General features: G+C 25.3%; 4 protein-coding genes across 6 annotated transcripts; 3 read left to right on the top strand and 1 right to left on the bottom strand.

Moving 5' to 3' along the window:
- Window positions 1-991: 991 nt before the first annotated feature.
- Window positions 992-3653, top strand: LOC103576439 (protein obstructor-E). Its single transcript, XM_008556652.3, has 5 exons — window positions 992-1283; window positions 2435-2743; window positions 2842-3039; window positions 3135-3348; window positions 3426-3653. Exons 1-5 carry the CDS (start codon window positions 1217-1219, stop codon window positions 3556-3558), a joined length of 921 nt encoding a protein of 306 aa, XP_008554874.1. The 5' UTR covers window positions 992-1216; the 3' UTR covers window positions 3559-3653.
- Window positions 3654-4999: 1346 nt separating this feature from the next.
- LOC103576464 (WD repeat-containing protein 6) lies at window positions 5000-11202 on the bottom strand. Its single transcript, XM_053740164.1, has 7 exons — window positions 10976-11202; window positions 10712-10889; window positions 10470-10640; window positions 9870-10014; window positions 9569-9787; window positions 7008-9051; window positions 5000-5338 (listed from the first exon to the last, which is right to left on the bottom strand). The coding sequence occupies exons 1-7, from the start codon at window positions 11040-11042 to the stop codon at window positions 5091-5093; spliced, it is 3072 nt and encodes a 1023-aa protein (XP_053596139.1). The 5' UTR covers window positions 11043-11202; the 3' UTR covers window positions 5000-5090.
- Window positions 11203-11779: 577 nt separating this feature from the next.
- Window positions 11780-14175, top strand: LOC103576440 (putative glutathione-specific gamma-glutamylcyclotransferase 2). The gene is made up of 2 exons (XM_008556653.3): window positions 11780-12408; window positions 12892-14175. Exons 1-2 carry the CDS (start codon window positions 12274-12276, stop codon window positions 13417-13419), a joined length of 663 nt encoding a protein of 220 aa, XP_008554875.1. The 5' UTR covers window positions 11780-12273; the 3' UTR covers window positions 13420-14175.
- A 424-nt stretch (window positions 14176-14599) lies between these two features.
- Window positions 14600-20244, top strand: LOC103576442 (cyclin G). Of its 3 annotated transcripts, none has more exons than XM_008556655.3 (6): window positions 14600-14822; window positions 17711-17958; window positions 18421-18837; window positions 18921-19175; window positions 19626-19834; window positions 19977-20244. In XM_008556655.3, the coding sequence occupies exons 2-6, from the start codon at window positions 17839-17841 to the stop codon at window positions 20020-20022; spliced, it is 1047 nt and encodes a 348-aa protein (XP_008554877.1). In that variant the 5' UTR covers window positions 14600-14822; window positions 17711-17838; the 3' UTR covers window positions 20023-20244. The 3 variants fall into 3 exon arrangements, with proteins under 3 accessions (XP_008554877.1, XP_014296224.1, XP_014296225.1); XM_014440738.2 differs by lacking the exon at window positions 14600-14822 and adding an exon at window positions 16090-16890; XM_014440739.2 differs by lacking the exon at window positions 14600-14822 and adding an exon at window positions 17361-17500.
- The last annotated feature ends 2518 nt before the right edge of the window (window positions 20245-22762 follow it).

Genomic DNA, 22762 nt, shown 5'->3' with positions numbered 1-22762 from the left:
TTGGAGAGGCTTCTTAAAACATCGTAAACCAACAAATTTTCATAAGAGACTCTAAAAAAAAAATAGTCGGTTTATTTGCGCCACCTTAATCTATATGCTTATTTATGTAATCATATAATTTTTCGACACTTTTATATTATTATTATGATATATAAGTTATCATTAGTACACCTAATTAAATAACATAATTACTCATATCAAAATAATTAATATTATTTGCCATCTGATTTTTTTATTTTTCCATTTTTTTAATTTTATTTAAATTTATACGAATTTTTTATTAAAAAAAACTCAAATCGCAAACAAAAATAAATTTTTGACTAACCATTCGTATAAATCAGTTCGTTTATTTTTTAAGTGATCGATCATGCAGTGACAATTAAATAAATAAAAAAATCATATAAATAAGAAAATTTTTCAGCTCATTCAAGCGTCTAACTCAGATTTATGTTTAAAAAAAAAACACACACACACATTCAGCCTTGACATTTATTAACTCTCATACAAACCTTCACTCTGACATTTCTTCTAAGTACACATCTTCGATTCGAAGTATTAAATTTCATATTTTAAATAAAAAAATTCCATAAAAGTAAAATTATATATTTTTATATTCAAATGCAACCATAAATATTCTAACATTAAAATCTTCCTGTTTGTAATGACATTAAAAATTTATTTTTACACTTTAACGTCAGATAAATACGTATGTTTGATATTACTTTTACAAATATAAACAATTAATAATAGATACAGTAAAATGTAAAATTAATTACACGAAAACTTAATAAATAAAATAGAAATTTGACTCTCTAAATGTCTCCAATCGGTTACCTCATTCTATCTAAATAAATAAATTTATCACTCATACATCTTCCTCTTCTTTTAAATCTTTTTTCTTCTTCCTCTTCTTCTTCTTCCCCTTCTCTAGTGAATTATACAATATTACATTACCTGCAATATTAACCTGCCCATTCAGTATATGTATAATACAAGAGATGCTCTCACTTTCCATCATCTTCCCTCTCCAGTATGCTCCCGAAATGATAAAAGCACCCAAATTCATCTGGAAACTGTAGTTTACGTTTTATCCTCACAAGTGTCTCGTTGCCATCAGAAAGCGATTTTTTATTATTAATAATTAATTATTATTATTTATCTAATATTTAAATTATTAAATACAAATACTAAACTTGATAAATATAATAAACAAAAAATGTTTGGATATTTAAAAGCAAAAGAAATAGTTGTATTGACTATTTTTGCCACTTGTCTCAATTCATGTAAGTACTTATATGCTTTAACAAGCAATTAATTAGTTATTAAATAAATATTAATAAAGTGATTTTAAGTTAATCCGTCAGACGTTAAATTCTGTAATTTTATTATGCAATTATCGATTAATGTAATAAGTATATTAATAGTAATTATTGAAATGAAATGAAATGAAGCTTTCGCATAACTACTTAATTTAATTTAAATATATATAATATATATACAAAATTAAATGTGATGTAAAATATTAAAATTACGTATATTTTAAGTGTTTGGATATAAAGTTATGTAACGTCGTATATTCTTGAATAAAATCTTCCGATACTAATTTATATTCAATGATATTCTTGCCGGCGGCAGCAATTGCCCGTGAGCCACAGGCCACAGGGAAGACGATACAACTTTCCCTTGCTATTGCGACGTTAAAGATTTAATGTAAAAACTCGAAATAGTTAATATATCTTTACTTAGTTATTAACTTTAAAAATGGCTCTGAAGTCATCCGATGTCTGGTAATTTTTTTCAAAATCATTAATTGTAAAAAAAAATATTTGAAAAATTGCATCTATATTTAGAGAAAAAAAGTTATCTTGAGCCAAAAAAATTTTTCTTGGTCAAAAGACATTTCTATTAAAAAAAAAAGGATTTCTTGGCTCAAAAAAATTTTTTTCTTCCCTTAACCCGTCAGCACTCCCGTTATGAGTATTTTGCTCACAAGATACTATTCAAATTATAGGATGTCGCTGTAGTGCAAACGAGACACTAAAAAACACGGGAGTGCTGAAGGGTTAAGGAAATTTTTGTTCTCAATTGATGAGAAAAATTTTTTTGGGTGAGTGAAAATTTTTTGCGCCAAAAAATCCTTTTTTTGTGTACTTTATCCGAGAAAATTGAGGTTTTCAAAAAAATTTTCTTGACTCAAGAATATTTATTTTCAGCCGAAAATTTTTTCCTTTTCATGAAAATTAAAAAGCTATTTTTTTTAAATTCTCTACATGCATATTTTTAATTTTTTTTTGTAATTAATTTGTTGAATAAAAACCCAAAATTTGTTAATTGTCTACTACGCTCAGAATCATATTAAAAATTAAAAAAAATAACGAAGATAAATATTTCATTGTTATATATATATTTCATAATATGTAAATTTCTAAATTAGGTTTCAGTCAATTTCAAAGAGCAAGATTTCAAGATTCACGACAAAATTCAATTGATTTTAATCGACCGTCATTTTCCTCTCAACCATTGCAACAATCACCAGCATTTGCTCGACAATCATCAGGTTTGTGTCCCGAAAGAACTGGAAGATTTCCAGTACCCAATCAGTGTGATGCTTATATAGAGTGTATTGATGGCGTTGGTGAAGAAAAGTTATGTCCCGAAGGTCTCTATTTTAATCCCGATGCACGATTTAATTATCCATGCGGTTATCCCATTGACATTAGCTGTGAAGGACGGCCTAACTTACGTGAGTATAATGAAAATAACTATTTATTATTATTAATTATATAATAATATATTGTAATATGAGATGACATTTGAATATTAAATAACTAAATTATATAGAGCCAGCTCAGCCTACTGATGACTGTCCCCATCAATATGGTTACTTCAAAATCGGCAACAGCCCCGCCGATTGTGGACAATTTATGAATTGCGCTGGTGGTGTTGGTTACACGTTCAATTGCCCAGAAGGTTTGGCTTTCAATTCAGAAAGTTACAGATGTGATTGGCCGGATCAAGTTCCTGATTGTGATGCTGAAGGTTTTATTTTATTTTTTGAAATTTTAAATTTAAGTACAGATATAACTAAACAAATTTTATAAACTGTCTTATAACTAAATAATTTAATGTCACAGCTTTTTTGAAATTCACGTGCCCGCAACAATTAGCCGATGAAAGTAATCAATTCTTTGCGATAAGTGAAGCAATTAAATTCTTCAGAAGTCCCGAAGACTGTCAAAAATACTTTATTTGTGTAAATGGTAAACCGCGTCTTCAAAATTGTGGTGAAGGCAACGCTTTCAATGAATTAATAAACGCCTGTGACGCTGCTGAAAATGTTACCGGATGGTATGCATACTAAATATTCATATTTATGATTAATCGTTTATAAATATTAATATTTAATAATATTTTTTTTTATTCAGTGAACCGCCATTTATACCTAATGAAGACGAACCATCGAGATTCGAACCACCTAGTCGTTTTACTGATGAATCTTCTAGACGTTTCAAAACTGGACCACAAGCTGCACAAAGAGGAAGAGCTAGACTTTTTTAAATTCATCAAATTCATTTAATAAATTAAATTTTTTTGTATATTGATTCATTAAATATTTCATTATAAGAGACAAAAATTTGCGTTGTTCATTTTACTTTATTTTTATTGCAAAAAAAAAAAAAAATATTAATTTGAATTATGTCATGCAAATACTACTCAAATATTCACATCAGCATGATCAAAAGGACACAACATGTTCATTTAATTCTTATCACACATTATAAGAATTAATAGATCACTACTTCGGCTGCTCAATTTCAAAACACAGTAAGAGACAAATTTTTAAAAATCGATTTTTTAGTATTTTTAGTTCCAGTCGAGTTTGTGGGCATGATTCTATACATATTTCAAAAATTTTATTTTTGACAGTTACTGTATTTTGAAATTGGGCAGCCGAGTTAGTGCTGATGAAATTAGTCCCCAATTTAAAATAAACAGCCTGTATAGTCGAAAGGAAATTGCGGATTTAACATTCTTCTATAAAGTTATCAACAGTCTAATAGACTCGCCTAAGACGATTGAACTGCTTGGTCTTGTCAGCCCTAACTTAGAATATGTCGACAACTCAATTCCGTCAAATCAAATAAAAATTACGTAGTAATTTTCACCGCCATATTGTTATTTTTACATGTACATTAAAAATTCTAGTTCAGCCGAGTGATATATTGAATCTAAAAATTCAAAAATTTTCTGTTTCATGCTTGTCCATTTTTGAAATTTTAACAGCAAGCGCAGACCCGCCTACTAATCAAAGCGTTGTATTCGAATGATGTTTTTGTATGTTAAAAGTATATAAAATATATAACAAAATTTTTTTTAATATATTGCAATAGTGTATTTATTAAGCCTAACAAACCCTACATGTATATCTTTATTTATAATGTCATAAAAAATTCGTATAAATAGTACTTTTTTCGAGCGTTCAAAGTAAACTGCCTTAAAAATCTGTCATAATTAAAATTACAAAATATTTATGTAGAAAGAAAATCTCCATTGCCAACCGAGAGCAGACGATATGGAAAAGAAGAACAAGAAGAAAAACCGGTTAGTTGTTGTAAAAATATCGTTTCCTCTTTTTATATTATCATGTACATGTACATGCAATGGAAGTATGTACTTGTACCTTTACTTTACCATTCTCTCGAGTGTACAACCGATCTGTACCGAGTATATTGTCAACGTATTTGTGGTCGCTGCCACCACTGTAACTCTACTACCTGCATCCGATTCTATACCCCTGGTAATACTGTCTAGGAGCAAGAGCTAGGAAATCGGTAGCAGGATCAACAATAACAACAACGCTACCAGCCAAGGCAGCAACAACGATAATCACGCACTCTGTACCTCTTTACAGTACATACTACGTAGCATCTTTTATACTTTCTCAATAATTTATATAAGTATTTAGCTATTTTGTTTTTATACAACAAATTATATTATTTATTATAAAAAAAAAAATTGTTTTATACTAAATTAAAAATACAAAAATTTATACATTATTTACAATTAAATTTAAAAAATATTTCATTATTTTAATTTAAATTTTGTTTTTCAAATTTTATTACTTCTATTCCTTGTCCGTAAACACAAGCTAATGGTTTATTGTCATTAACATTTGATACGAATGTTATGCCATGAACATCAGCAACGGAAGTTAATTTTATTAATTTAATTAATGGAGTTACTGATAAAATTGAATTTGTTAGTGAGTAATGATACATTACTATTCGCTGATCTATTGCGACACTTGCAAAATTATTTTCTCCATAAAATTTGACGCCTAAAAAAAAAAAAAATTAAGTGATTAGTGTTTATTTTTGAAAATTAAAAATTTTAATTCTTATAAGAATTATTTACAATTTTTTTTACTTTTTTACGTATTTATAAAAAGAATGAAGTTAGTATAATTCATAAAAAATTGTTGACTTGATGTCAAAAATTTATTTATGTATCAATTATTTAAATTTCATTTATTTTCTTTTGTAGATAAAAAAAGAAATTTAAAGGTCTATCTTAATGTTATTGAATAAATTAACAGATAAATAAGAAAATTTTTAGAAATAACAACTTTCTAAATCCACAAATCTTCACAAATATCTATTTAGGTTTTTAGAATTTTTAATAAATATGTACTTATTTCTCAAATTACTTGGATCTAATGAAATCTGTAATTATTTAATTACATAAAATTTTCCATACTAGATTTAATTTATTGAATTTTTTCAGATCAGATTCAAGATTAAATTATTTTTAACTTTTAATAAAATTTTTTTAATAATTACGAACTTTACCATAACAATTTTTGTTCTTTAATAGCTATAAATTTGCCCAAAATTAAATTACCATAATTAGTAAATATTAAAAAGGATGCTAACTTTTCAAGGTCAGGGAAAATAAATTTTAATTTTTATAACTGTATAGGAAATTTTATTTTGAATAAGAAAAACTAAATATATGTTTTGTATATTTAAATATTTTATGACGGCGTAATTATACTTGCGTGTCAGTCTAAACTTTAAACACGATTTCCTGAGATCGTATTTTCGATTCTTAGGTATACTTATTTTGAAAATCAATGAAAGTAGCTACAAGCATTTTAACTATTTTTTTTTTTAAATTATAGAAAAAAAAATTACCTATTCAAAACTCTTGCCCGCAAATAAAAAAAAATATTATATTTTTTAATTGTTTTTGATCAAAAACTTTTGACTCATAAAAAAATAGTTGTAATGAAAATTTTTATTTTTGACGAAACAACAGACGTCAAAAAAATTTTAACACATTTTCTGTCTAGTAATGAGTCATTTCTTAATTTCGTTAAAAATACATGTGCATTCGTTATGCTAATACTGAAGTATGTGTTTGTTGTCTGGTCCCCGTTCACAGAACAACATATTGATCGTATTGTAAAAGTACAAACGGAAATTCTGTAAATATGCTATTTTAAGCGATCTATAGACATACTCAGTGTCAGTGATATCTATCACCGATACAAAATTAGTAGTCTAATCAGCCGCAAACAAGTTGCCGATTCGTCGTTCTTCAAAGTTATGAACAGATTGATAGACTCGCCTGAAATTCGGGCTGATTTTGGTTTTGTTTGCTCAAGAGTACAGTTGAGAACTAGAAGACTTCCATCAACTGAAAAATCTAATAAAAACTACGTCTACCACTGAGCCAGAAATAGAATTGCTAGGCTTGTAAATCGACACTCCTCGAATCTAAATTTATTTCGGCGAATGTCTCACATCGTTCTCAGTAAATACAAAAAAAATTACTAGGTTTTAGTTAATTAGTACACGGCGCATTAATTTAGTATTTATTTAATCAGTGATCTTTTTTTGTCTCTTTTTTTTTCTTTAAATCAAATTAATTAAAAATTGTATGAATAATGTTTATGTATACTGCCGATTGACGTAAATAAATAAAAGTTTCCTAAATAAACTTACCTGTTATCTGAGCACAATGGATCAATGTTGAATTCCAATCAGCTATTATTTTAGCATCCAGTTCTTTATTTTTAAATTCAACAATATTGAATATCGTTAAACAAATTTTATTATCGTCACCTCCTGTTAATAATAAACAATTTTTGTCTTTCTTACAAAAATCATAACTATTAATACCAGACTGATGTGCAATCCACAATTTAAATGGTTCTTTGACAGTTTTACTATCACCATCATCAGAATAAATTATCGAATTTACGGACCACAGATTAATAAATCCATCAGTAGCCATACTGATAAGAATTAATTCTTTTTCATGTAAAAAACTGTGAATTTTAATAATACAACGATTGTAATAAGAAATTTCATTAATCAATTTAATTTCATGTAAAGAAATATCATAAGATAAAATTCTTAAGTATCCATCAGAACAAGCAATAAAAATAATTATTTTATTTTCAGAGCTTAAGTATGCTCTTACATCCATAAAACGCGTTTCTGGATCAATAAAATAAGTCTGTTGCTTTTGTTGCCAAGTTTTTCGTTTACATTTGTCGATATCACGTATCATAAAAGTCGCCAATTCAACGACACTGACGTCATCATTCGTCAGAATATTTTTATCAATATCTACAGTTATTTCCCAAACTTTAAGTTGCGCTCTCCCACCAACAGTAAACACCAAATTTTTAGTTTCTTCATTTGTATCAATCAAATTAATAACCGCAATAGCTTTAACATTTGAAATATGACCATGATAAGTATCCAAGTAATTTAATTTAATTTCATTCGTTAACGATAATTGCAAGTTACTTAAACGTAATGTACAATCTTCACTAGCAGATATAAAAATCATATGATTTTTATTTGACACCGTCGGCAATATTTCAACAGAATGGATTTCTTTAGTATGAAAACCGGTGATCAATGTATCACTAAATTGACATAATATATTGTCTGTCACATAAACTTGTTTATTTTTAATGCAAGAAAATTTAATAACGTCATTTATATAAATACAGTCCCATGATCTGTGTCCACCGCCGCATGTAATCCTCAAAACGAGTCTATTAAATCGCATACTATAAATAATAAATTCAATTTCCTTGAATCCAATAACATATAAATCATTATTCGTCTTAAGAGTTCTACTGACCCATTCCATTGGCATTTTTTTACCATCGAGTACTTTTAATAATGTATTATTTTCATCATTATTATTTATTATTAATTTATAAAATCTTAAAGTACCGTCACGACCAGTACTTAGTAATTTATTATTTATTGATCCAAATGACTGTACACCCAGACGTCCATGGATTTTATTAAAATTATATTGCGGAGTTCTATTATCGGATTTTATATCAAATCCATAAACATTTCCAGCGCGATCGCCGCAGATAATTAAATTATTAAACTTTATCGCAGCTGTAGTCCAGCGCTCCCGGCTTGATGGCAAAGTAAATTCACATTGAACATTAAATTTATTATTAACATCGATTTCAATTACTTTTAGATGACCCTTGTCGCTACATATCAGCATTGAATTATCATCCAGCCATTGAATTGAATAAATTTTTGACTCTATCATTTTTTCCGAGTCTTTAAAAAGTTCTAATTTATCATTAACTTTGTGAAATACATCGACGTATCCGTCTTTGGAAGCAAAAGCAATTAGTTTACGATTGGACGACACCTGCATTAAGCAGTAGCTTTTGTATTTCGGTAAAATGATGGAGTCTTTTGGGCAAAGCTGTTTATCGTAGGTCAATAATTGTCCGCTGTCTAAAAAAATAACAAGATCGCCATTATTCAAGTACGATAGGTATTTTGGTATTTGTTTATCTATAAATGATAGCTTAGGAAGCAAAGCTGTGGTCTCATAATTTATCAATGGCCAACAATTAACGCCGCCGTTTGCTCCACCAGTAAATATTGTGGATTTGTCTCTTGATATCTCAAGAGTCCAAACTGCTGAGCCTTCATGTGCTATTATTTTATTACATACTTTTCCTTCTAGTGTCCAAATAAAAATATATGAATCCTTAAACAAAATATTGCAATATTAATAATAATAATAATTACATTATTATTATTATGATTAAAAAATTTTAATTTCAATTTCTGTTTCTTTAGCCATAAAAAGTTCTTATCATACTCAAGAGTTTTCTTTTAATTAGTCAAGTAAATGATTCAATAAGAAATTTAATTTAAGACTTTTTTTAATTAATTTAATAGGAAGTTGCATGAATTTATCATCAAAAATTTATTTATAGATGAAAGAACAACTTTTTAAAAATATGTTACAATCAGTTTTTTTTAAGTCAAAATTTTCATTTTTTTATAAATTAATTATAAAAAATGAATAAATTTTAGCGCGAAAAAAAAGGACTTATAATTAATCATGACGTCATTACATATGTTCAATTTAATATAAATTAATTTAATTTAGTATACGTAAAACCATGTAAGACCATGTAAAATAACCAGTCCTATTTCAAAGCCACCAGGCTGAAATATAAATAAATAATAATAATAATTATTAAACCTTAAATAATTACCTCTCCTATACTAATTATTTTATCATTGACAATCAAAGATTTCCATACTCGTGCAGTATGACCAAACATCGTTGCTTTGAGACTAATTATTAAATTATCCCAATAATTTTCCGTCTCATTTAATTTATTATACATTTCCCATAGTCTTATTGTTCTATCATCAGAAGTAGTGGTAATTAATTTTTGTTTTTCATCATAAAAAATAGAAAATATTACTCCCTAAAAAAATTAAATGCTCATAGCATAACATTTAGTTAATACTATTAATTAATAAATAAATTAATGATTGATTATTAATTACCTTATGACCTTTTAAACGAAATAACACATTTCTATCTTTTGTTGTATCAATTTTAATATTAACTTTCCATATTAAAATTTCTTTAAATACTGTACCGCTGAAGATAACAACTTGATCTTTTTCTGCAGAAATAAAACCGCTATATCTATTTATAATTTTGTTAAGACCAACATTGATATAAATTTTTATAATAATTTTATAAAAAATCAGAAAGAAAAATAAGTTATTTTTGTATCTAAAAATCATAATAGATAATAGAATCATAATAAGCTAAACTTCAATAGTCTACTTCTAGACATTGATAAGTAATTTTGATATTTAGTTTAAGGTCATTCTTAGACAATGTTTCCCACTTTTTAAAAATATTCAATGACTTTGATTATAATGACCATATTAAAATTTTGATATTTAATTTAAAAAAAAAGTTGCCCGGAAAGTATTAATTGAAAAAAGGGCAACGCAGTTACAATTTTGTCAAGATAAATTTAAAATGATAATTTAAAGTTGATATCAATTACGAGTTAAACGAAATTTGTTAAATAAATTTTATCAAAATCTTTATGTCATTAATTTAATTGTTTTAAGATATTTAAAGGATACAGTATACATTTTTCTTCACACAATACATTAGTATATTCTTTGGATAATGTATTGTATAAATATAAATTATTATGAGCAAATAAAATATAAATATCTTCTGTATTGTTTACTGAATAAAAACTCGAGCTGATTATCCAGTCATTAAAAATATGACTAGACAATTTATTTACTCTGAAATAAATATATTTTAATTATTTAAACAAAATATAATTTATTTAAATAATTAGCAAAAGTAAACTTACATTAATTCCTCATGACTTATTTTGTATGAAAAAATACTTAAATATTTTCCTCCAAAAATAATTAATTTATCAGAACTATTTTTTACAATATCATGGATAATATCTTGATGATCAGTATCAATTATTAATTTACATTTAAAATCAATACTATTGAAGACATGTAATTTAGTACCGATACCTAGAAAAAATAATAAAATATTTAATTAATAATTATTCATGTTTATGTTTGTGTTTATGTTCAGTTTAAAAATATTGAGTACTAACCTACAAATATATAACTATCAATACAGCGAATAGCTAAAATATCATGAGATATATCTACAGACAACATATTGATTTAAAAAATTGTAGTTCATACAGTAAAATTATATAAATTAATTCATGAACTTCATTAACAAATATTTGAAAAATAATTATACATTTATATAATTTTTGTTGAACCTGAACCACGTGTGTTTATTGTCGACAAGTTTTTTAAACCGTTAATTTCAGTTTAGTACATATGGAACCATCTGGCGCAGACATCAGGCCACTTAAAATTAAATTTAAATTTAAAATATAATAAATACTAATAACATTGATATGTTTTTTTTTTAATGAATTAAAGTTCAGTCAATAGAAAGTAAAAGAAAATCCAAAATTAATTTAATTATCTATCTATGTTATTAAAAGAATAAAGAAAATTTTGTTCCAGCCATATGTATGTTGCTCGTATTTATTAATGCAACAGTTATTGATTTTTAAATTTATTTTTATATAGTAATATCCTGTCTTGCTTTGCTGAAAATGTCATGATCATTAATATTATAATACATCTGCGTCATCGAAATCTGTCTAGCAGACATCTGTCAGATTTTCTTGATTTTTTTTTTAAATTATAAAAACTGACATATGTCTGCTACCTTCATAACATTGACAATCATAACATATTTGCGTTTCTTATTACAACAGTAGACCAAATAATTAAACAATTTTCCCGCGTATCATAAATTTTTAAATTCTATTATCAACATATGTACTAATAATTTTCTTTCTTATCAACTCCGCTGGTAAAAGATTATCGTTTGGAACACGTTGCCCAGCTGTCAATGTCAAATTATTTCGCAAATTTATACAAAACATAATATAATTCACGTACCAAATTATTTTTTAAAAATTCTTCTCATTGAATACATGAATTAATTATCTGGAGATCATTCAAAATAATCCAATTATATACAGAAATAAATTTATAAGTTGACATACGTGATTTATACATGTATATAAATATATGTGCAGAGTTTTCAATCATAGTAGTCTTAGTCATTATTAACAATTAACGTAAGACAAAGTTATTTTATTTGAGTTATATATGAATACATATATATATACACTTATCAATAATAACAACTTTTTTAATTATTATTATTTTGTTGTGGATATGAACGTCTATAGATAAATCATTGCGTAAAAGAATAAAATTTGTCATAAAATATTTTTTTAGTTCGAAATATGTCAGTTTTTTTCAGTTAATTAAATTTTTTTTATTTGTTAATTAATAAAAAGAAAAACAAATAAAAATTATGTGGGTTTTTGGTTATGGATCACTGATATGGAAAGTTGATTTTCCGTATGAAAGGAAACTAGTTGGTTATATCAAAGGTTATATCAGAAGATTTTATCAAAAAAGTACAGACCATCGAGGAGTACCATCAAAAGTAATATTAATTTACGTTACCTTATTAATAAATATATAATTACTTAATTATACGTAATAAATAAGTGTGAATGTAGCAGACGAGACATTTTATAAATTTTAAATAAATGAATTAAAATAATGAAATTTTAAAATTAAAGATGCGCGCACTGATTTACTGAGTGTGAATGCAGTAGACATCAGACAAATTTAAAATTATTAATAAATAGAGTAAGTAATTAATAAAATTCAATTTTTAAAAAAATGCGAATTAAAAAAATTTTGTAATTAAGTGCATTTTTTATAAATATTTTTTAAATTATTCACTCTATTTATTTGAAATTTTTAATTTGTCTGATGTCTTCTACAACCGGATTTTAAAAAATGATTCACTCAATAATAAATGTATATAAGAGTAAAATTAAATCATTTTGAATTATTTCGAATCATTTCTAATCGTTTTGAATCGTTTCTTTTAATCAGTAATAAAATATTTAAATTTTAGCCAGGACGTGTTGTTACTCTACTGGAATCAAACAATCCAGATGACCAAGTTTGGGGTGTTGCTTATCACATAGCAAATGAAAACATTGACAGTGTTGTAAATCATTTGGATTTTCGTGAAAAAGGCGGCTATGAAAGAAAGACAGTACTTTTTTACCCATGTAATCCAGTGAAAAACGAACAATTTAATTTAATTGACTCGTCAGAAGATACCAATGATTTGAATATCGATGGCAATTTAGTAAAATCTGAATTTATTTCTTCAAAAGAAAATCAAGTGGAAAAACCGTTTTACTTGACTATTTATATTGGCAATGAAGACAATCCAAACTTCGCTGGTGCTGAAAATATTGAAACAATTGCTAGTCATATTAAAAGTTCTCACGGTCCTAGTGGTGCCAATACCGAGTATCTTTATAAACTTGCTTCTGCTATGAGAATGATAGCACCTGGTGTTATTGATGACCATTTATTTTCACTAGAATCTGCTGTTAGACAATTAGATGACGAGAAAAATAATGATTTATGAAAATTCTTTTTTAATTTATTCACTCTAGTTATCAGAATTATGATTGGAAAATTTTATTCTACCCATAAATTAATTAAATGTTTATATTAATGATTTATTTCCAAAATTATTGTTAATCGAGTTAATTAATAAAAATTAGAGTGGTTTTTAAAAGGGCGATCTTTTAATTTCCAAGATCTATTTCTCAATCGGTTTCAAATACAAAGAAAAAAATTTTACAGTAAAATTTAGGTTTTTAATTTCAATGAGAACACACGCCGCAGAGTTTGAAAATAAATTTTTTTTTTAATGTGTATTCACTTAAGAAAATTTTAAGTGCTCTAATTAGACTAGTATTGCTCTGTCTGAATTTTAATTTAAAGTAATCCTAAATAGATATGAAAGTGATTGCTATAGAACTACTTTACTGTCTTATTTTTTTTTCTTTTTACCAACTTTTAGTTTAAAAATTTATAAATGAATTATTTACTCATTTGACGATAATTACTTTGATGTTATTTGAAATAATGATCCTGAAGTTAGCAGGCAATTAATAATTAAAATTAAAAATCAGGCTCTGATACATTAATTAACTAGATAAGCTTGCATCACTCAAAATTTATCGGCTATACAGTCAACAGAATAAAAAGTTAGAATTTTATAGGAATTTTTTTTTCTGTATTTTGAACCGATTGAAGATTTTAAAAATTTTTCATCTTGTAATCATCTTTTTTTTAATGACCACTCTAATATGTCAACATATATTTATATTTATATTAACATATATTAAATTTTGTATTAAACAAATATAAGATGTATAAATTTTGTTAATGCAATAAAATATTTTTATTAATAAATTAAATATAATAAATTACTACCTAATGATAATTATTATCTTAATGATTATTTTGACAGCTCCACTTACATGTACACATGACACATACATGTATTTATTTATACAATAATTTTAAAAAAATAAAATGAATTAAAAAAAAAAAAAAAAAAACAAAAATTTATATATAAATGACAAGTAATAAATAATGATTTAATTTTGAAATTGAACCATGAGCTACTTTTAAAAATACGTAAATTTAATGGTTGATTTAGTAAATGTACATGCGCGTGCGCGTGTGTGTATAAAATAACACTCTACATGTCAAATGAAAGTAGGGACTGTGTGTGAAAATGTGTGTACGTGATCAGCTGGATGAACTGACGCCATTACTTGTTGACCGCCTAACTGTCAAACTGAGGGAACAGCGCACAGTAGAGTAGCACTGAGTCAAACTGAGTCCAAGTAGTGAGTAAATAACTCACCTACGACTCACTCAGTCGTTACACTATTATACTTTACCCCTTTATTTTATTTATCATATTATTAGACCCAAGGTCAAAACTGGATAAATTCAGTGATTAGTGGACGGGTATGTAATTTTATTCTTTTATTTATATATTTATTTATATATCCATATATATATATATATCATATAAGTTGACAATTACTCATCCAAGTTTACTACTAATCCAAATAATTCAATAGACAAACTCGGATATTCTCTAGGTTATATTTATTTTAATTTTATATTGCATTTATATAAACATATAAATATACATATATTTAATTGCTCTTGAAAGACAAATATAATTTTTTTATTGGGAATTTTAAGTAGTAAAATTCTTTTAAGTTATAAATAATAATAATTGTTTATTTTTTATGAGAAAAAGTAGAAAATAAAATTTAATTTTAAATTTCCTTGGGAAGATCTATTGTATTATTATTATAATTATATATACATTGGATCGTGAGAACAAAGAACTCTCTGGTATCTTGAGTGAGTTTAAATAAAAGGGAAAAAATAAAGCACTGGATGGATTTATTTAAAATGCTATTTGTTTTGGTGGTTTATTTTGAATGTTTTGAATATTTAAAATGATTCAAATCCGTGCTGAGCATCAAAAATAAGTAAATAAAAAATATAAATGATGTAGGATTTATTTATAAACGTAAGAATGAGTTTGAAAGTGATATGATTACAAACTGGAGATACTCCAGCTTTATATCAAGGTCACTGATATATATTTATAAAATAAAATAATATACTAACTAGGGTTTTTAATATAAATAGGATTTTATTTTAAATTTAGGATTGGCTTGGATTGTGTAATTGACATACTTTTAATGATTACACTCCCAAATAAAATTAATTTCTTTTTTCATATTATACCATTTGTTTTTTAAAATATTTATTATTTTATTTAATGATTGATGACGTTATTGCATAAATGCCATGACGTCATTCATATTGATTTCAAATAAATATACGAATAATTAAAGTGGGTACTGATGTCAATGTTTAATATTTTGACGTTTGTCATTGAGATGAAACTAAAAAAAAATCAATAGCTTTTTTTTTTAGTCAAGTTTTTTCTTTACGACTTTTATTTCAAATGTTATGAAAATAAAATTTTTATGAGCTAACGCTGATGTAACTTTATAATTTTGACGTTTAATTTAAATAATGAATTGTTTGTTTTATTTATTTTTCTTGTTGATGAAATAAAAAAAAAAAGTATTATTGCGTCAGCTGTTATGCGCGGACATGTTTAAATTTAAATCTCACTGCGCAGAAGTCTTTGTTGCTGGTGGCCAACCAGAGATCATTAGCGCGCGTTTTTAAAACTAACTTGGAGCTGTCATTGGTTGAAGTGACTTGCGCTTTGTGGGATTACAGCCGATGAAAAAGCTGATTCTTTTTACAAACCAATAGTTTTATTTGAAGACCCATGAAAATAATCTTGAAGTCTTTTCAAATAAATTCGTCACCTGGTATACGGCTTAAGAATTTAACGCACTTGTAAACTTTTTTAATAGAGACTGAGTAACTGAGTGTGCGCGTCTGAATTGGACGTTATTTTATTCTAACGTTAAAAATTTAACATTTTTAAATTCAGAGCATTTTTTAAGTTAAAAGTTTGTCAGTTTTTTCAGTAAAATAATTTATTTGTAAAATCAATAACTCAGTGAATTTATTACAGTGAATTATCAAACATTTATTCAAATTTTTAAAATTAATTTCAAAAATTTTCTGACGAAAACGTACAAAACTAATCCATTATTTTACTGTAAATCACTTAAATAATTAGTTTAATTTATTAAAATATATATTTATTAGTAAATTTTATATTTATTTATTTATTAAAAGTATTATAAAAGTAAACTTATATTTAAAGTTTCTCGAATCTTCTAAGTCAACCGCAACGCGAAGCTCAAGATTTTAAGACTGAACTCTAGATATTTTAAATAAATATATTATTTTTATAAATTTATTTATTCATATACTCGTGCAGTTTTTTTGAATAACGTGATTTATTAAGCTGATGAAATAGAATTTTATTAAATCTATTAGTAATATTGCATCACTTTACAATCTTGACACCTACCTCACTGGAGAATCATTTGATATTTATTAATTTATTAAAAATATACTTTACGTAAGTATCTAATCATATTTTTAATTTTAAATTCAAATTTTACATGAGTATAAATGTAGCAGACATATGAAAATTTCTAAATTACATGTAAAAAAATTAAATATTTAAACTAATGCATCTACTGAATTGTGAATTGTCTACACGTGCATTTTTTTATTTTTATTTTATTAACATTTTAATTAATTATTTAAAAGTTTTTAAAATAGTCACATGTCCGCTAACTTTACTATCACAAATTTTACTTTTATTTCGCAAGATATTTGAAACAAAAATAAATAATTATTTAAATAAATTAATTTTATTATTTATGTCGATTAAAATAAATGATAAATTAACAATATAGTCGCTATTTAATCGATTAAATTGGTTTGAGCATCGAGAAATAATTGAGTAATCACGTAGGATTTTGACAAGTCTGAACAAGTTTCCAGCGGTTTAAGATTCGAGTACTTTCTTGTTTAAATGTTATCGTGTTTACGTCACTTTCTGTATAACCTCAGCCTTGGGTATTTTAGTCATACTATAAAATATGTATAATACAATATAATGTATTATTAGTAGTCTAGTACCTGAATACAATGATTTTATAAATCCAATAACTAATTATTCTGTAAATAAAATATTATTATCTTAATTACTTAAATAGCTTTCGATTGCTGTCAAATGGCAGCAATGAATATTTGTTAAAAAAAATAATAATAAATTTCGAGTGATAAAATAAATGATACTTGAGCTTTTAATCTTTTGGTTTTGATAATTAAAACTTATTTATTTATTTATTTATTTATCAATATAAATAATATTTTGTTGTTTATTTTAGATACCGTGCTAGCCAACTGGGTCATTCTTCGTGGTGTGACTAGTTATCCAGCAAAGAAGCTTATAATTAACAAGTTGGTAACAAATACTGACTTTATTGCTGAATTTTGCTGGTCACACGTCGCAGGAATGGACACTACAGGCTCGTCGGCACCGGTTACCATCCACTCACTTCTTGAACAACTCCAAGAAGCTCTGGTACTTGAAGTTAAGTATCAGCCTAATTTACAACTTCCAGCCATCACCAAAGTAAGTATTTTTAAAAGTTATTTATTTAAAAAGTACAGTGTAATAAATCAGGAGTAAATTCGGAGTGATTACGGATTTTATTTAAATTCAAATTTACTCCGTCTGGAGTTCTGGAGTTTTAGAACAAATTACTCCGTCTACAGAGTAAATGGGGAGTTTTATATTTCAGTAGAGTGATTTCGGATTGATCTGAATTTTATTTTATCCCGCAGTCACTCCGATTCAGATTTTTAATACTAAAATAAACTCCACTTCGGATTTATTTATTATTTAATATGAATTTCTGCAATTTACGATATGATACAAATATAATTAATATTATTTGATGATCAGAATAAATGAAGATAAAGATAAAAATAATAACATTGATTAGTATTTAAGTAAATCATAAATAAATATAATTTTATACATATTAATAAATAATCTATACATATTAATAAACAAATAAATTTTTTTTTTTAGAATGACGAGGTTATAATAACTGAAAGAAATGGCTCGGCACACGTTTTAAGATGCCTTAAAGTCTGGTACGATTTACCATCAGATGTATTCTTCATAGCGATGAATTTGATGGATCGTTTTCTTACTAAAATGAAAGCTCAACCAAAGCACATGCCCTGCATCAGGGTATCATCATTTTACATAGCTGCCGTCCAAATGTCACAGACAATCGATATGGATCATCTTGTTTCGATTTCGCAATATAAATTTACCCGCGGCGATCTTAAACGTATGTCGGATGTCATCAGCAATAAATTGGAATGGGCACCTGGAACTACGCCTATCACAGCTCTTACTTTCTTACGTCTTTTTCACGTCATGTTCCATGCAGCGGCGTCACAATTAGGGCTCGGTGAACTCTATGCCAGCATTGTTACGGTAATTAATTTATCTTATGTTAAAAAATTTTTTCAGTTTAATAAAATATTTAATTTAATAATTAAAAATTTTTTTTTTTTTAGGAGTCTGAACTTGTATTGAGGCTTGAAATGGTAGCTTGCAATGTAGAATGTGCAAACTTAAGACCTTCTGAAGTAGCTTTAGTGCTTCTCTGCACATATCTGGATTCTGCAGTTAATCGTTTGAAATCTAATACCGAAACATCAATGTCTTCAGTAGCTGGTTCAAGTTCATCGTCTGTTGACATGACTCAGACACCTGCGCATCAAATTTTAAGACTTGTTGAATTTGCCTCTGAACTTCAAAAAATATGCCGGGTAATTTATTTATTTTTTTTTAGTATATTTCATAGAAATCTATTGCATTTATCGTTTTCAAATTTTTAAAATGTCGATAATTCATATTTTTACTGATTCTTTCTTCAATAATTTTGGAATCTAACAACTTTTTGAATTTCTTAAAAATGCATCTGAAAGCTCCTTAAATAAGCTTTAATTTTCGTGCCTATATATATGCCCAGACCGAAGAAATTACTTATTTTACTACTCACTAAATGAAATATTGCTGTAGCATTCGTTTTTGTTGGTTCAAAGAAACTTATTTGCGTCTTCCCAATGCCTCCAATTATGAGTATACACTTTTTACAAACATATCTCTTTATATATATAGATATTATGAAATCTACATATTTACAAATCTATCATCTAGATATTATATTTACAAAAATTAATATCAGTTATAATTATTATTTTATTTTTTAATTACAGATTTCAGATGAAAGTTTTTTTTCTACACATGAAAGAGTTGGAGCGATATTAAGCAAATATAATGCACAAGAACAAATACCATACAGACAAAGATTTGTTTGGCGTTTATCATCAAGAACAGTAAGACTTTTGCGTCCAACAGATAAATTTATTTCAAATCTCCCGGCAATCGCTGAAAATGCTCCAATACCTTCACCAAGTAGAGTCAGGTATGTTATCATTTTTTAATTTATTTACTTTGCAGAAAATAAGAAATATACTTATATTGCATACAAATATACAATAATATAAAAGTAATATTTAAATTATTATTTATTAATGAAATAAAAACTAATTTATTTTATTTTATAGATCGGGTTATAGAATTAATAGGCGCCATGACATGAAGAGACGTTAAATACTCAAAGTAACTGGATAAAAATACAAAAATAATTTATAAAAAGTACAAACAGCTTCTAATTCGGCATTTACCGCATGTTGATACCACAATACATTTATTGATGTTACGTCAAAATAATTGTTGCTGAAAGTTGTGAGTTAATTTCTTTAAAAATTTAATGGCCTTTATAATTCAATTTACGTTCATGCGAGCATAATATTAATTAATAATGAAAAAAAAAAAAAAAAAAAAAAAAAAAAAAAAAAATATGACTTATTATCAAGTTGGGTCTTTATATTATAAATAAAGAACTGCGATAACATTAATTTTCTATAAAAGTGTTTTGATAAATGAAAAAAAGAAAAAAAAAATTGACAAAACATTTTTATAGAAAAGATTAATAAAAAAAAAAAAATAAAAATAAAAAAAAAATGTGATAAAAAACAAAAAATCGTTAAATTGGTAAATTGAATCGGGAAAAAAGTAATTTAACATTTACGAAAATCTTATGTTTCATATAAAGTATGAGACAATAAATATATAATAATAAATTAAAAATGTTGACGAAAAATGTAAAAAAAAAATATACAAAATAGTATTAGAGATAGTGTAATTGTAATCGAATGTTTGAGAGAGTTAGGTCATACAAATAAAAAAAAAAAAAAAAAGAAAAAAAAAAATTAAAATTGATAAATTAAAAAAAATATATATCATAAGATTTAATATTTTAATTGAATTGACTTGAGTTATAAATATTTAAATGCGTTTAGATGTTTATGAATTTAAAAATATATAAACGTCCAAATGGCACATTGATGAAACGCAAATTGATATCAAAAATAATAAATTAAAATCTCTAGCGGTGCCAGTAGTGTAAATGAATACTTTTAAAATATTGAGTGCTGGAATGAATTTTTTTTCTTTTTTAAATATGAGTATGAATGTAGCAGACGTCAGACAAACTTAAAATTATTAATAAATAGAGTAAATTGATAAAATAAAATTAAAAAAAAAATGCACATTTAGAAAATTTAAAAATTAATAAGTGCATTTTTTATGAATATTATTTTTTTTAGTATTTACTCCATTTATTTATAATTTTAAATTTGTCTGATGTCTTCTACATTCACACTTATCTTTCAATGCGTGAAAATAATAATTAGTAATTAATAAATTTATTCCCTTAAAAACTAATAAATATATGACGAATAAATATAATTAAATTGTCATTTAATTATAATTTCACGCATTTGAAAATATGATCATGTATGAATTTATTGTATTGTAAACAAATAATTTATAATTATTATTAATTTTTTTTTTTTTTTTTTATGAATGCTGGCCTAGAATAATAATCACGGTATGTACATCTACACTCTCGCAGTTTGATGACCAATTATCATTATTATTTTTTTTTTAAAAAACAAAGATTATTATTTATATTATAATTTGGGTATTGATGAAACAAAAAAATTATTGTAGTAATTTTTTTTTTTTTTGATGAAAATTTATTTCTATTATTTTTTTATTATTTATTTAAAATGAATATTTTTTCATCATCGTAAACTGTGATAGTTTAGATTTGACTGTGAATAAAAAATAAAATAAAATAAAAAAAGAGAATAATTATTACCAGATAAATAGTGAAAAGCCAGTTTGTGCTAGTCACAAAAATTAATTTAATTTTTTTCTTTCTTGAATCAATCAATTAATTAATTTTCGCTCTTTATTTTTTTTTTTAATTAATTAACTTAAATGTAATTAGTGAGGAGAGAGTGTACTAGAATAATGAGTTGGAAGAATTTTTTTTTGTTTTAACAACAATCATAAACAAAAAAATGATACTTAAAATGCGTATGATTTGTAATCGCGATATAAGAATAATAAAATGAGATTATAATTGAATCTAAGTAAAGTTAATTTAAGTAAATTTACATATCTCGGCATTAAAAATGTTTAAATAGCTGTGAAACACTAATTATTACATGATTTTAAATCGTGATAATTAAACTTTTATTCTCTACATACTAGTATTTGAGAATGACGTGTGTAATTGAATGTAATTAACTTTTAAATAATTCATTAAACAATAATTATTTTGGTTAATGACTCTTCAAGTATTAAATTTTGATCAATTCTTTTTTTTTTATTTTTCTGACCAGTTATTAATCCTAATGACTTGAATTTATTTCAAAGGAAGCTATTATCAATTAATTAATTAATTAATTAGTTTCTATAATTTTTACATCAATCACACATAGTCGATTATTTAAATTCAATTATTAATATTATGTAATCTTCGATAAAACTGTTAAAAGTACAAAATTTGAATGAGTTTAATGAGGCAACAAAAAGTAATTAATTAAGAAAACATTAAATAAAATTATAAAAATTAAATAAAATATTTTTTGTCATTTAAAAATTATTTACAACGTCAAATAAATTTAATTTAAGGGTGCAATCAAAATTATTCAGTCGTAGCTCCAACTGTTAATAAATATAGCAAAAGCGCGAAAATATTCAAATTTAAACTGAATAAATTTTTTTTTATTTCGACATCTCACTAGAAATCTATAAAAAAATTACAAAGTCCTTGAATACTTGATAATTTCAACATCTAGTATAAAAATAAATTAAATTACTTTTTTTTTTTATTAAAAACTAAAAAAAAAATTTAATATCTTACGATCATAATCCTAAAGTTAACAGACAATTAGTAATTTTCGGATTTTTTTTCACCAAATCAATTATAAAAAAA

The sequence above is a fragment of the Microplitis demolitor genome, chromosome 1 (assembly GCF_026212275.2).
Source record: "Microplitis demolitor isolate Queensland-Clemson2020A chromosome 1, iyMicDemo2.1a, whole genome shotgun sequence".
Lineage (NCBI taxonomy): Eukaryota > Metazoa > Arthropoda > Insecta > Hymenoptera > Braconidae > Microplitis > Microplitis demolitor.
Note: the sequence above shows the minus strand (reverse complement) of the source record. Positions and strands in the feature narration are given on the sequence as shown.